This window comes from Elgaria multicarinata, chromosome 7, assembly GCF_023053635.1.
Source record: "Elgaria multicarinata webbii isolate HBS135686 ecotype San Diego chromosome 7, rElgMul1.1.pri, whole genome shotgun sequence".
NCBI classification, from domain to species: Eukaryota; Metazoa; Chordata; class Lepidosauria; order Squamata; family Anguidae; genus Elgaria; species Elgaria multicarinata.
Genome location: NC_086177.1, coordinates 16,485,729 through 16,500,605, shown reverse-complemented (window position 1 = coordinate 16,500,605; position 14,877 = coordinate 16,485,729). Strand labels below are relative to the sequence as shown.

Here is a 14,877-nt window from a genome sequence, read left to right as displayed (position 1 = left end):
CTCATAGCCCCACTAAATAGGAGCCACCAGCCTCCACTTAGCAAAATCTACACTACTGCTTTAACACGGTTTATACCAGTAGTGACAACTGTCGGGGACCAGGACACACTCACTCCATATACAGTTTTTCAAAGTGTCACATCCTGCTGGGTGGTGTAGATCTGGAAGATTCGTAAGAGTTTTGAATCTTGACCACAAGGGCAAATGAATGCAAGGGTGTAGTTAACCCTCCGGGGCTGCAGGAGGCGCGCGCAGGCGGTGCAGCAGAGGAAGTGGAAACGGCCGTGATGGAGGACGATCCACCCGTGTGCTTTCTCTACCCGGAAGCGAGAAGAGCCGCGTCGGCGTGAAGCGTGGCTGCCAGGGCGTGAGCGTCGGTGAATTCGTGCACCCGGAAGAAGGAAGGGAGCGGCCTTCTTGCAGCTGGCGGCGTCTCGAAGCTGCTGCCCGTGTCCAGGACTTGAGCTCAGTCCAGTGGAACCTTCGCGGCTCCAGCGTTCGATTCTGTTTCCCCAACGTTCTCTCCCCTCCGGTCGCCGCTTTCCATTGGCCGCTGCGCCTCCTTTGATCAGCAACGTCCTGCGTCGCCATTCGGAGCCCGAGCAGCCGATTCCCGACCGGCCCTTCCCCAGTGCTGCATGATGAGCAGCGAGCCCTCGCCCGACCCTGCGGCGTCAAGTAAGGTTAATGCGATGTCACGGACGCGCTGGTTGGTTTGGTTTTTTAGCAGGCTAGCCAGGAAAAAAGGAAGAAGTTGAAGAAGAAAAAGAGCCTGGGGAGGATGAGCAATGTCTGGGCTGGTCTCTGCTGTCGTCTTTTATCAGTGTGTTGACGGCAAGAAGTTGACCGGCGTTAGTTATTTGCCCTATTTGAGACACATTCTAAGAGTATATTTTCTTCTGTCTGTAACTGTAGATTATGGTAGGAATAATAAGGTGTTTCAGAAAATTCTGCCAAGGTAAAAGCCCTGCGAGTAGGGTGACCATATGAAAGGAGGACAGGGCTCCTGTATCTTTAACAGTTGTATTGAAAAGAAAATTTCTTCTTCATCACCACAGTTAAAGCTGTAGGTGCCCTGCCCTCTTTTGTATCTGGTCACTCTAGTATAGCTCCTGCACCTTTAACTGTTGCGGTGAAGGGGGAATTTCACCAGGTTCTCCATATATACAAATGACACCTGCTGAAATTCCCTTTTCTATGCAACTGTTAAAGATACAGGAGCCCTGTCCTTCTTTTCATATGGTCACCCTACCTGCAAGATCACTTCCAGATCTTCTCGCTGGCCCCTGCCATATTTTTTATTATTATTATTATTATAGCACCAACAATGTACTTGGTGCTGTACAAAATATACAAATAAAACACCGATACCCTGCCTACAGGCTTACAATCTAAAATCACATTAAAACATATGAAGTGGGGGAAGGGGTTCACAAAGCAGAAATAAGAGAATAATCATAGTAATATAAGAATAGTAAATCAAGCTAAAATACCAAAAGCTATTGAGAACGAATGAGTTTTCAAACGCGTTTTAAAATCTACAATGGAACTCGTGGTACGTAGTTGCTCTGGAAGAGCATTGCAAGCAAACGGGGCAGCCGGGGAGAATGGGCGAAGCCGAGCAAGAGGGATAGAGACTCTTGGCGGGAGAGAGCAACATAACATTTGAAGAACGGAGGGTACGAGGGGGATGGTAAAGTGAAATGAGAGAGGAAAGATAAGAAGGTGCAAGACCATGACACGCTTTGAATGTCAGCAAAAGAAGCTTATACTGAATTCTATATGGGATCGGAAGCCAATGAAGAGATTTCATCAAAGGAGAAACATGGTCAAAACGACGAGCCAAGAAAATAATATTTGGCTAGGTGAGAGGGAATGGCACCAAGAGAGGAAGGAGAGACAGGCTCTGGTGCTGTAGTTGATACGGAATGGACGTTTTATTGTTTCCAAATTTAAAATGGCTCAACGTTTCGGACTCAAAAAAGGAATCCTTCCTCAGGAGCTAAAACAAACAAGTTACAAAACCATTATTTAGTATAAAAGAATGAGGACAACACCCATACAAATACGATAGAAATTCAGAATAAAACATTATAATGCAATTTCTTGTTCTAACAGACAATTTTTATGCATATCTCACTGTCCTAACTCTTACTGAGTTAGTTCTTAATTAAAATTTTTAATTGCCATATGCATCTATTTAAACCAACCTGTAATGAACAAAAAGAGAGGGAACTGGATAACTAAATAATGGTTTTGTAATTTGTTTTAGCTCCTGAGGAAGGGTTCCTTTTGAGTCCGAAACGTTGAGCCATTTTAAATTTGGAAACAATTAAATGTTCATTCCATATCAACTACAGCACCAGAGCCTGTCTCTCCTTTCCCTGCTATATTTGAACAAACCTCATCTGACTTTGGGCCAAATGACACATTCCACTTATCGCAAAGGTGTAGCTCTGCCTGATACTTTTCTTTACTCTAGTTTAACTGCGTGTGGTCCTGATTCGGATCTGGACCAGCACACTCTGGGAGGGATTTACCCTTCCCCACCTGTTTCCCCGCTGAAATTGACACACACACACACACACACACACACAAGAAAGGAGGTGGGTAAAAAAAAAGAGGGAAAAGGTCTCCATTGCAGACTGCAAGTGAGGGCAAATGATGGAATGGTTTTCCATACAAATATATCGCTGCACATAATATTCTAGTTGCTATTCTAGTTTTAATGTGGATAATGTTTTTGTATGGAAGAGCAGCCAGTCATCTGACACCTCACTAGCAGTATGAACCTGAATGTGTCTGATAATGTGTCTTTTTAAAAAGAAAGAGTATCAGCGAATTAGGCACAGATTAATATTTGGCCTTGATGGCTGTTTTCTGGTGTTTCTCTTCAGCTTTTCGTTAATACTATATGAGACACAGATTGGATTTTGTTGTGCTGGTACAGAGGCAGGCAACCTTTTTGAGCCAATGTGCACATTTGGCCATTTGAGAAACTGTCCTGGACACCACAAAAAAAAGTTTAAATGGCTTCCATAGGAGGCGTGGCAAAGGACAAGTAACTTGTTCGAAATGAGTCAGAGGTGGGTTCTAAGCCAACAGCACCAAGAGAAACCTATTTCGCAGCAACCCCTGCTGCCAGTAAGAATATGTGTTAAGATGTTGTTTTAATTGGGGTGGTGGTTAGGGCAACTTGGCAAATGCCAAGAAAAGTGGGAAAGTGTCTGGGGAGTGCATTGGTGTCCACGGACACCATGTTACTTACCCCTGTGCTAATATATATACCTCAGTGTTAACTTATTTGGGATAGTAATCCTGGTACACTGATGACTTTCTGCTGTTTCTACCTCTTCAACATACAGTATCAGTAGAGGACATTTAGGCAGTTGTCTGTGAGCCCCCCTGTGCAACTTGTGACCCTGCAAGTAAAGCGCATGGCAGTGGCCTTGTATTGTGGCCTGCTAGGGTCTTGACACCCCTGTTTATTTTGTTTCCTTAATTTGCAGCCCTAGATAGGCAGCAAAGTAGGATGTTTATGAAACCCTTGATGGGCTGTTCATAGCCTGACTGTGCTTGGGTTGGAGAACTGCTCTCTTGCTCCAACCAACGGTACCGAAAAGTTCTTGAATGTATTGTGCCATACACTTTTTTCTTTTTGTGTTAATCTAAAATGAACGGTCAACTGCAGAGATCCACAAGATAATAAATACATATTTTCCCCCGTCTACTGTTTTTTAGAATTAAAATAAGGCATGTCTAAGCTGTTAAGGTGCACGTCACTTTTTTCTTATTCTAGACCACTTCTGTTACTGTGTTTGCTTGTTCTCCTTCCTTTTGCAGCCATGGCATCATACACCTGCATCACTTGTCGTGTGGCTTTCAAAGATGCTGAAGTTCAGCGCGCTCATTACAAGACTGACTGGCATAGGTACAATCTGAAGCGGAAAGTTGCGGAGATGCCACCTGTGACTGCCGAGAACTTCCAGGAGAGGGTTTTGGCCCAGAGAGCAGGGCTGGAGGAGCAGGATAAGGCCACGGCTATGTATTGCACAGCTTGCAGCAAGAGATTTTCCAACTTCAATGCTTATGAGAACCACCTGAAGTCGAAGAAACACTTGGAGCTTGAAAAGAAAGCTGTCCAAGCTGTCAGCAAGAAGGTAGAACTCCTGAACGAGAAGAACTTGGAGAAAGGCCTTGCGCAAGAGAATGACAAAGATGCAATGAATGCTGCTATCCAGCAAGCCATCAAAGCTCAGCCGTCCTCATCTCCAAAGAAGGTTCCGTTGTTGTCCGGGGATGCTACTGGTTCTCCAGTTGCTGCAGAAAGTAGCGATTCATTACAGAGCAGAGAGCGCATAGAGAAAGCTCCCCGACTACAATGGTTTGAAGAACAAGCCAAGAAGCTGGCCAAGCAGCAGTCCGAGGATGAAGGGGAGGATGAAGATATGGAGGAAGGTAACTGGGAATGGGCAATTTATGCCAGTAGGAAGGTGAAGAGTGGAGTGGATGTTTTAGCAGGAAAATCCAGGAATGGGGAGAGGTGGCCTTGTGCAACAGCCCGTTTGAATCATTGAAAGCCAGTCTGCTTGTTACAACTAGGCTTCAGTGTTTAATCAGTTAATTAGTTGGTCTGATTGATAAGCCCTATTGAATGGTGGGACTTCCTCCTGAGTAAACTTGCACAGGGTAATGGTGCATAAAAAAACTTTTAATTGACTAAGGTACCATCACCAATCAAGTACCAGTTTTTTGTTTTTTTTTAAGTATCATTTTTATTACAAATACTTACAAAAACTGTAGATGGCAACCCTCATAAGAGCCATTTCCATGTTCTCTGTCATAGGTAGGAGTGCCTCATGGATATTGCCTGCTATGGCATTCGTATGTGTGTTTGATTCTAAAAACATGTGTGCTTGTTGCTTCAAAACTATTGTGTTTATTATTTTTGTTGATGGATTAATCAGTTAATTGATCAAAACTCATACAATTAATCATCTTAGATTTCTTCAGTTGGGTGACAGCCACCACATATGGTTGCTACATGGATCACCTGATTGAGTTCCCATGCCTCGGCCAGCTTTCCCATCATATTTTTTCCTTAGGGAATGTTGGGGGGGGGGCGATGAGAGAGAATGGCAGCGAGAGCAGAGGGGGTCCAGAGGATTTGAATTGCTTTGGCGTTCAAGTGAAACATCCAAAAAACCCATCAAGTTTTTTCATGTGTTTGACTTGGACCACTTGAGCAACCCAATTCATTTTGGAGCCAATCAAGCAGATGATGGCCCATCGTTTATTACAAGGTCATTAGCGTGATGGTTATATGAAATTGTTGAAATGAATCTTCTAGTGAGCATGAAAAGGCTGATCTTAAGCTTTTGCTTTAATTTGGTTTGAAAGGCTGGGAGGATGTAGACACAGATGAAGATCTAGAGTCTGAAGAAGGACAAGCAGAAGGAATCTCAGATGAAACAGAAGAGGGTGCATCTGGGAAAGATCATCTCAGCGCTGATGCAATCCCGATAACAGACTGCCTATTCTGTTCCCACCATTCAAGCTCTCTCATGAAGAATGTGGGCCACATGACAAAGGTCCATAGTTTCTTTATTCCAGACATAGAATATGTCGTAGATCTCAGAGGACTGATTCAGTACTTGGGTAAGTCTATGAGATCTTCCCCACGCTTAGCAAGATAAAGCTATGTTTTTGATTTTAAAGAAGCATGATGTAGCGTCCATCTTCGTATTCTCATTATGTGTTATCAATTTTTAAAGCTTCTAGATTTTTGTTCTCAGCTTCTCAGATGGCTTTAGCAGCCTTCCACAACCTGGTGCCCTCCAGATGCTTTGGACTACGTCTCCTAGAATTCCTGTCCATTGGCCATGCTAACTTGGGCTGATGGGAGTTGAAGCCCAAAATATCTGGCGGGCACCTTGCTGGTGAAGGCTGATCTATCGGTTGGTGTTGATGAGGTTGTGAATATGTAAAGACAATAAGGAAGTAGGATGGCACCAACCATGTATTGGGCATAATGTGGTCTGTGTGGGTAAAATCAATTTGTACATAAATCCAAACTCCTTTTTTTCTGGAATGCTATGTGGGTTAATGACCACGTTTGACCCTACATCTACTAGATGTTATGTCTATAGGCCTTATGCAAATGTTATGTGTGTATGGATGTCCGGCAGGCTTGGAGGTGGAATATATGTAATCTCGCCCCTCTTCTTAGTGGTTTTCTACGTGGAGTTCAGTTGATTCGTTTAGTAACCTTGCTTGCTTTGTATTTTGCCATGTGGAATAAAGCTCGGATTATGAAATGCTATGAAACTCCTAAATATTTTGAGTTGAGAGACATCTTCTCCCCCTTGCAATCCACAGGAGAGAAGGTCGGAGTTGGGAAGATATGCCTGTGGTGCAATGAGAAGGGGAAATCCTTTTATACGACAGAAGCCGTGCAGGCACATATGAATGACAAAAGTCACTGTAAGCTCTTCACAGAGGGAGATGCCGCCCTGGAGTTTGCAGACTTCTATGATTTCAGGTGGGAAATGGCTGCTGGTTCGAAACAGTGGTTGAGCTTTGGCCCAATTAAAATGTTACCTTTGAGGCACGGGAGCTGCTTTTGCATGGTCCAGTACTGTGCTACTCAAGGAACGTATGCCACTAAGCCCCACGTGGATGGGCAAAATTACATGGCACCTGCCTGGATCAGTGCTACTGCTCGCTAATAACTCTTTGATTGTGACATGTGAAATAACTTTACAAATGGAACCTGCAACAAAATGTTGCAGTCTGGAACACTGTAATAGGAGCATTCCAGTCAGTCAACCAGCCATGCCTTCCTCCAGGAGTCTCCATTTCGCTTCTCAGCTCAAGTCAGCCAGCATTTTGAGGTCACTGAGACTTCTAAGTACTGCTTGTGGTTTTTTTTGCCATTTTGTTGTTTTAAGACATTCTTCTGCAACCTGGTGCCCTTCCAGATATTTTGGACTTCAGCTCCCATCGGCCCCAGGCAGCATGGCCAATGGTCAGAAATGCTGAACATCTGGAGGGCACCAGGTTCAGGAGGGCTTCTTTAGGAACACGAAGCAGCCTTTCTGTTCCTAAGGTTATTTTATGTATAACTTAGTTTGCTCATTTACTGGTAAATTTGTAATTATTGTCTGAATAGAATAGAACGACATTAAATGACTGCTACAGCATCAGAAATGCAGAGCTCTATAGAACAAAACCCAAACTATCAAGAATGCGCATTTACTGTCAGGAGTGCACAATGGTGACTCTACTCACATGTTGGGAAACTGAGCATAAATATCAGTAATATACTTTAGACCAATAATTTTAATAAGGAATGAAAGAACTAACTCTGCTAGGAATCTTATAGAGGAGATTAAAAATATGTTTCCCCATGGCTTCTTTATTTCTAGACTTTTTTACAATTTTAGTCTTTCTATGAAAGTGTTCTTATTACAAAGTTTTTATAAGTCATTTTGTGGGGGGAGAGTAAAGGATGGGTAACAATATACAAATACATTTGTTTTAAATTCTAAAAGAAAACCCAAATTTTTCAGATCTTTCCACTTCTCCAGGCCTTCACATCCCTATTGCTGACACAGTCCGTTATCCTAGTGGTATAGACACATTATAGCAGTTTGAGGAATATCACTTGCAAGCGACTTTTTACCTTAGTCTTGATAGATTTGCCTGGTTAAGTTGAGTTCTATGTAGGGTAGTGGTGGGTTTGCAGATTGAGCTGTTAGCAGTAGCTGCATTCTTATTTCTCTGTTTTTCTAATGCAAGATTTTTCTGTTGCTGGTTCATAGGAGCACTTACCCTGACTATGGAGAAGGAGAGCATGTGGAGATGTCTGACGAACTGCCACTGGAGAAAAACTTAGGATATGATGATGAATCTATGGAGTTGGTTTTACCTTCAGGTGAGTAGATTATTGAAATATACCAGGATCAACCTGCTAGTCCTGCCAGTTGTATCTTTCTGTCTACTGTGCAGTGCTAGGGAGATGTTGCTTGGCGTGTAACGGGAACAGATTTTTTTATAATCGGAAGGTTAACAACTGCTTTGTTGAGGCAGGGATCTTCTGGACCCCAAATCTTCCTTCTCTTTCCCCTTCTTTCCACCTCAAGGTGGATCTCCACTTTTTTTTTTTTTTAATTCCTGTCCTTGGAGCCATTGGTGGCTGCCACAGGTTGCCAGGGCAATGCAGAGCCAGCTTGGAGTCGGTGAATTGAAGGAGAGAGAAAAAGAAGGAGAAAACGCTAGAGGAAAGGGCTGGAGGGTGAGAAACTGAACAAGTCAGCAAGATCTTGATTCCCTGGAGCAGCAAGTTCAACGGGGACTCAATGGGGCTCAATGGGGACGAGGGTTTTCTCTCCCGTCGCAGGTTTTAAACTGGTAAATCTAGGAAGGTTGTGTTTTCATCTGCTGCCTCTGCTGTGAGCCCATCCTGAGTTTGTCTCGTATAGATTTGAGTTAGGGTGACCATATGAAGAGGAGGACAGGGCTCCTGTGTCTTTGACAGTGGCGTGGAGGGGGGAGTTTCAGCGGGTGTCGTTTGTATATATGGGGAACTTGATGTTGTTTGGACTTTACACTGTTAGTTTTACCCTACCCTGTGCCTGTTTACCCTACCCAGTGCTTGTTTACATTCTCTTCCCCTCCTTATTGCTTTACTATGATTTTATTAGATTGTAAGCCTATGCGGCAGGGTCTTGCGATTTACTGTTTTACTCTGTACAGCACCATGTACATTGATGGTGCTATATAAATAATAATAATAATAATAATAATAATAATAATAATAATAATAATAATCTCTAACAAACCTAGTTGTTGGTGAATGTTGTTGTCAGCTCTGAAAGTGGTCTCCCTTCTAAAAATACCTTAACCCTGCATGTGGCACATTATTGTCCTTCTGCCCATGAGTTGTTAAGGCCTTGCAGTCTGATCCTGCCGTGTATCCTCAGAAGGGATCCTTGTTGATTTCAGTGGACTACACTTCAGAGTCAGCCTGCTTACCACTGTGGACTTAAACGGCAGTGCTCCATTGAAAAATCTGATGGCTCGTGACGCAGCAGCCTTGCTGAAGTGAGACAGGTCTGAATCTGGTCATTGCCACAGTGGGAGATCACTGACTTGAGTTCCACGTTAGCGTAAAAGTGGGTTATAAACCTATTGAGTAGCGGTCAGCTTTCAGAATGGCTGATAATAGCTTGAAGGGGGAAGAGTAAGAAGACATTGGATTCCTTCCCTTTTTAATTTAGGAGTTTGACTTGCAGCAGCAAGTGCAAGATGAAGCCTGGAGAATGGTAACAAACTACCACTGTGTATGTGTTTATGGAACTGGCTTATGCAGCCTCAGGGATTTTGCCCCTTTTATGTCTTCTTTGACTCACTAAAAACCTTTTTAGGTCAGGGAAATATTGTTTTTAATGTTCAATAGCTCTGCTGTTTATCCAAAGTCCTTTGGTAAACATGGGCTGCAAATGAAATGAATAGATGACTGTGTTTTCACACTTTTGAGAGCAAGAGTGATTTCTAGCAGATTTCCAGCACTTCTTGAGTTGAAATGCTCCTGAGGGCAATTCCTTATACACACACACAAACACAAATATCACCATCTCTACAGGATCTGTGTCTTATAACTGTTTTGATAAAGGGAACAACTACATTTTGGTGCAGATACTTTCTAGCTTATGCCATGCTTTACACATCTCTGTTTTTAGGAATAATGTAGAAAATTGCTTAACTAACTTGAAAATGCTTGAATGTTGACACAAGGTGTATTTAAATGTACAAAGCACTAGATGGTGCTACGGTTCTTCAGAATTCTAACATGCCAGTCACCAGACGCACAGCCTATTTACTCATGCCGGGATATTAGAGGTTATTTCCATGATAAATATTGATTAAGGTTGCTCTTCAGAGTCATCAGCATATTCATATGGTCATGGAAGGCTAGACCCTTTCTTACTATTCCAGTATGTCAGATTTGGCTCAAAGTGTGCCTCGGTTCATTAATACATCCAGCTTGTCATAAAGACCATACAACTATATAGCCACTTCACTTCCCTCTGATCTTTATTGGGATGAGAACCTCCTAATTGCCCAAAAGTTTTTTCCCCCAGCTTTCAGCTTGTTTCAGTCTTGGATTAATCAGGTCTCACATCAACTAGTTCTTTGTGTTTTCCAAAACGATAGCCCTAATCATCTTGAGTTGCTTCTAGGGATACTGGATAGTGGAAGCTCTATGCTAGAGTGGGAGACACATGGCCTGGGAACCTCATACACCCCTCACCCCCATGGAGTGCCATCCCACTGCCACACCTATGCTGCCAAAATTCATCGGCGGTGGCAAGAACAATAAGCGATTTGCTACTGAAATTTGGCAGCAAATCACTATTCTCTGTAGCAGTTTCCTACCAAATTTTGGTTGCAAACCAATTACATTTTGCTGATGGCACAGTGGCAGATACAAGAGTGCGGCTTCCGGAGTAGTCTGCGGGTGGAAATTGGCTTCTGTTCCAACTGAAGATGCCTACCCCTGCTCTGACCTCCCACATGCAACCTGGTGCCCTCCACATCTTTTGGACTACAACTCCCACAATCCCTGACCATTGGCCATGCTGGCTGGGGCTGATGGGAATTGTAGTCCAAAACATGGAGGGTACTGAGTTGCCAACCCCTGCTCTAAGTACATGCTCTTATCTTCTAGGAATAATTTAGCTGTGGCAGGTGAGAGGGAGGTTTGGTTAGGAATGAACCTGGAGAGATACCTTCCTTAACTCTTTGATGCAGTGAGTAAAACTGATATAAGTATTTTGAAGGTGATAGGATTTTACAAAAACCCATCCCCATTAGTAAACAGAACATCTGTTAATCATATAGTATTTTTACCCCACCTTGTGGATAAAATCCCAGTGATTCTTCCCTAGAACTTTAAGGAGGCCACAGCAAAGAGGAATCTTGCAGGAATGCCTTCACCCTGCTTGGGGCAAAAATCCACAAAAAATAATATTTCATTCATTTACAAATTAGACTAATTATGTGTGCTGAGCTTTCAGGAAGAAAATGGGAGTGGAGACTAATAGTGATAAAAAGTGGGGGAAACACAGGTTCTCAAAGTGCCCTTTGAGCTCAAATAAGTTTCGGTATTTTATGCTGTCCCTTACAGTTTTTATTTTTGTGAACCACCCCGAGAGCTTCTGCTATTGGGCAGTATAGAAATTAAATAAATAAAACAAGCCTAGGAGTTGGCTGATGGCCATTAGGCACAGTGATCTTGTGAAATGAATGTCTGAAAATTGTGCGCGCTACACATATCATAAATATACCTGTATATTGGAATAAAGTTTCCTAATGTTTTACTTGTGGCTTGGAGACATTCAAGGATACCTGCTGCAGAGTTGGTGGGTGCTAGTGGTTAAGAATCACTCCTCCAACTGTTCTTTACATAAATTACAAGCCTTCATGTTATACACCAGCCTTCCTTGACCGTGGTGCCCTCCAGTTGTTTTGGGTTACAACCTCCATTAGCTCTAGCCAGCATGGACAGTGGTTGGAGATTATGGGAGTTATAGTCCAAAAACTCTGGAGGGCACTAAGCTGATAGGAGTTGTTATACAGTGTTGCTGTGCTGTACTGTGCAATCAATTTGCAGCTGCTTCTGCCTTCAATGTAACTTGTCTATCATGCCCTCGGGGGATCCTAGGTTTCACAGCCAAGTAACAAAATAGCATAGGAATATCATAATGGCTATTTCCCAGTTTGTCTAAAAGCAAAAAGCGGTACCGTTTTCTTTCTTGCTTTAATGTTATGATTTTTTTTAATTGTGTTTACGAAGGAGCCAGGATTGGTCACCGTTCCTTAATGAGATACTACAAGCAGCGGTTTGGTTCCTCACGAGCTGTTGCCGTTTCTAGAAATAAGCAGGCAGTGGGAAGAGTGTTGCAACAGTATAAAGCCCTGGGTTGGACAAGCAGTACAGGTAGGCAAACAGGATTAATAATGTAATGCTGTTAGTAGCCAGAGAGATGTCGTCGTCGTCGTCGTCTTCTTTAACCATAAGTGGAAATGTTTCCTGGAAGTAACCAAATATAGTAACTGTCTGGTACAGGCAGATCAATTCTCTCTCTTTTCAAGCTAGGTAGTATCAACTTTTCAAAGAAACTACGTCTCTTAATTTTCCTGCTTTTAGCATCTGCCTCGTTCTGCCAATCCTAAAAGGTTAAGTAGGTGTTCTGTTCCCCACCCTCCCCCGGTTGTACCAGACTATTTCAATCTATAGCTTAGTATCTGTTCAGGAATTTCCAGAGGCATCTGGCTGTTGCTGGAAACACAAAACTGGATTAGATGAATGGTCTGATTCAGCAAGGCCGCTCCTATCTTGATCCATTTGCAGTAGCAAAACGGTGGACCGGCTTGCTGTAGGCGAATTGACAAATGTTTGTAAGCTTGCTGGGCCCAAATTTAATGCATCCCCCAATGTAGCAACTACTTGGGTAAGAATCCCACTGTACCCATGCAGAGATGATGGGAGGGTTATATGCTTCTGTTCATCCTAAACACCCGTTCGTCCCCTGTTTAGATGCTGAATGTTGCCACTCTCTCTTCATTACTGCAGGAGCAGGGCTGGCTCGTGAGCGTGACATGCAGTACCTTCAGAGGATGAAAGCAAAGTGGATGCTGAAGACCGGCATGAAGAATAACGCTACAAAGCAGATGCACTTCCGCATGCAAGTCAGGTTCTGAGAGTGTCTGAAGATGCACATTGAAAGCCTGAGCTTTCCTTTTCCTCCTGGCGATAGAATAGGGGATTCAGTAACTGAGGACTGTGGCACTGAAATGGAGGCTCCGTGCATGCTGCTGTTTCAAAATCTTTCCCACGGCGAATTTCCAGTCCAATAATTTTTTTTTCCTGTCATACTTCAGATCAATAAAGCTTATGCATAAAACGCATGTATTGTTTAGTCACAGTACTTACTCCCAAATATATATACCGTGCAGCTGGGTTTGGCTCAGCTGCACATTTTGTTTGGTGCTTGAAGATAATATGCAGAGCACTATGAGATGTTGACAGTGTTTCATATACAATAGTTCGGTAAACCATTCAGCAACCCTATTAACTAATCCTATATTATCTCTATATTGGGGGGAAACGCAGGAAGAGGAGGCTGTAAGCCTATATACACCAGTTGCTGGGGAACATGGGTGGGAGAGTGCTGTTGAACCTGCTCGGCCACTGAGTGAACAGGGTGCTGGTCTAGATGGACTCTTGGTCTGATCCTGCACGGCTCATCTTATTTTCTTATGAAGAGAACTGTTACTCCTGCTGAGATAGACAGAGAAGAACTTGCCTATGGTCACTACCAACAAACTTGATAAGAACTTCAAACCAGGGACTCTCTATCTCACAACCTATCTCTATCGTACAATGCTATGCCAGCTCTCTTTGTTCCTCTCTTGCTGAACAGTATGTGATGGAGCCTATTCAATAAGTCAGTGGAGAAATGAGATAATGAGATGTTCTTGAGTGGCTGGATTGCCCTAAATTCCACAGAAATGTGGCCTCCACATTCAGAGCCATCAAAAGTGTTAATGCTTCAGCCTGATTTGCTCGGACCCATATATTCCAATGGAATGCTTACAGCTGGAACAAAAGGTGTTGCAGTGACGTTTGAGAGCAATTAATGTTACTGGCAGCCTCTTAGACCTGGCTGTCATGTAATGTTTTTGTGCCTGTGAACAACATGCACAGAACCAGGAACAGTTTGCACTTAAATGGCATCCTATGTGAAATAAGAGGGCCCTTATTAATTCACTCTTTTACCACCTTATGTGTAAGTACATTTTTGCAGTAATGCTACTTCTGTGTCTAGATGCTTTCCAGCAGTAAGGGTGCTTTCCATGAAAGGGCTAACTGGTGTGTGCAAACTCACCTGGCTCACTTTGTAAATCTTCCAGCTATCTATTCTCAAATCGCTCACTGGAAAATCTTGAATGATGCTATTGAATAAGAACTGACATCTCACTTGGAGGAACATTTTTCAAGAGCTAACCAACCTGATTTCGTAACAAGTGACCTTTCTCATTGCAATGTCACTTTACATACAATTAACATTTATCACACTCAGACTGTGCATCTCAAGAGGATAAAAACAAGGAGAATGCAAATTAATAACAGATGAGACTGCTTGAGCTCTGCATAATAATGCCTTGTTCATCATCTTAGCGCAAGAGTTTTAATCTTGATAATCATTTGCAGTGGAGCTGTCCCTTTGCTGCAGGGACAAGTTTTAGAACTGGGATGGAGAATGTGGCTTTCTAGAAGTTGGTCTGCAACTCCCATAATACCTTACTATTGGTTATGCTGATTGGGGTTGATGGGAGCTGCAGTCCAACATAGGGTGATGTTCCCCATCCATGTTTTAGAATATTCTTTTTGAGAGTCTCCTATGCAAAGCTATGTAAAATAAGCACAGTACTTAAAAATAATACATTCATTGTCAATTCCTTTCTGCCCTTTCTCACCTGTCCACAAATATAGAGTAACAGAAATGAAAAGAACCCGAAGCAATCTTTCTATTTTGACATGGGGCGGGGGGGATCCAATCTGTTAACCCACAACTACTGCATAGTCTCTTATCAGTACCATGTATAGAAGCTCTGACCAGTCATTCCTTATCATAGTGTGCATAGGTAGAGAGCAGGAGCAGGCACGGTGCCCAAATTGCATGCATGATCCAAAGACTGGTGAACCAGCCAGTGATGGGTAATGGCAGACTTGAGCAAGAAAGGGAAGACTATTCTCATCCCAGCAGGGGTACCTCATCAGCTTTTGGTGGAGAAGGTGTGAAGATA

At 43.0% G+C, this 14,877-nt stretch overlaps 1 protein-coding gene across 1 annotated transcript; it reads left to right on the top strand.

The window, feature by feature from the left end:
- Positions 1 to 354: 354 nt before the first annotated feature.
- On the top strand, positions 355 to 12,975 carry ZNF622 (zinc finger protein 622). Its single transcript, XM_063130246.1, has 7 exons — positions 355 to 678; positions 3,844 to 4,458; positions 5,401 to 5,658; positions 6,379 to 6,541; positions 7,824 to 7,936; positions 11,861 to 12,004; positions 12,641 to 12,975. The coding sequence occupies exons 1-7, from the start codon at positions 639 to 641 to the stop codon at positions 12,766 to 12,768; spliced, it is 1,461 nt and encodes a 486-aa protein (XP_062986316.1). The 5' UTR covers positions 355 to 638; the 3' UTR covers positions 12,769 to 12,975.
- The last annotated feature ends 1,902 nt before the right edge of the window (positions 12,976 to 14,877 follow it).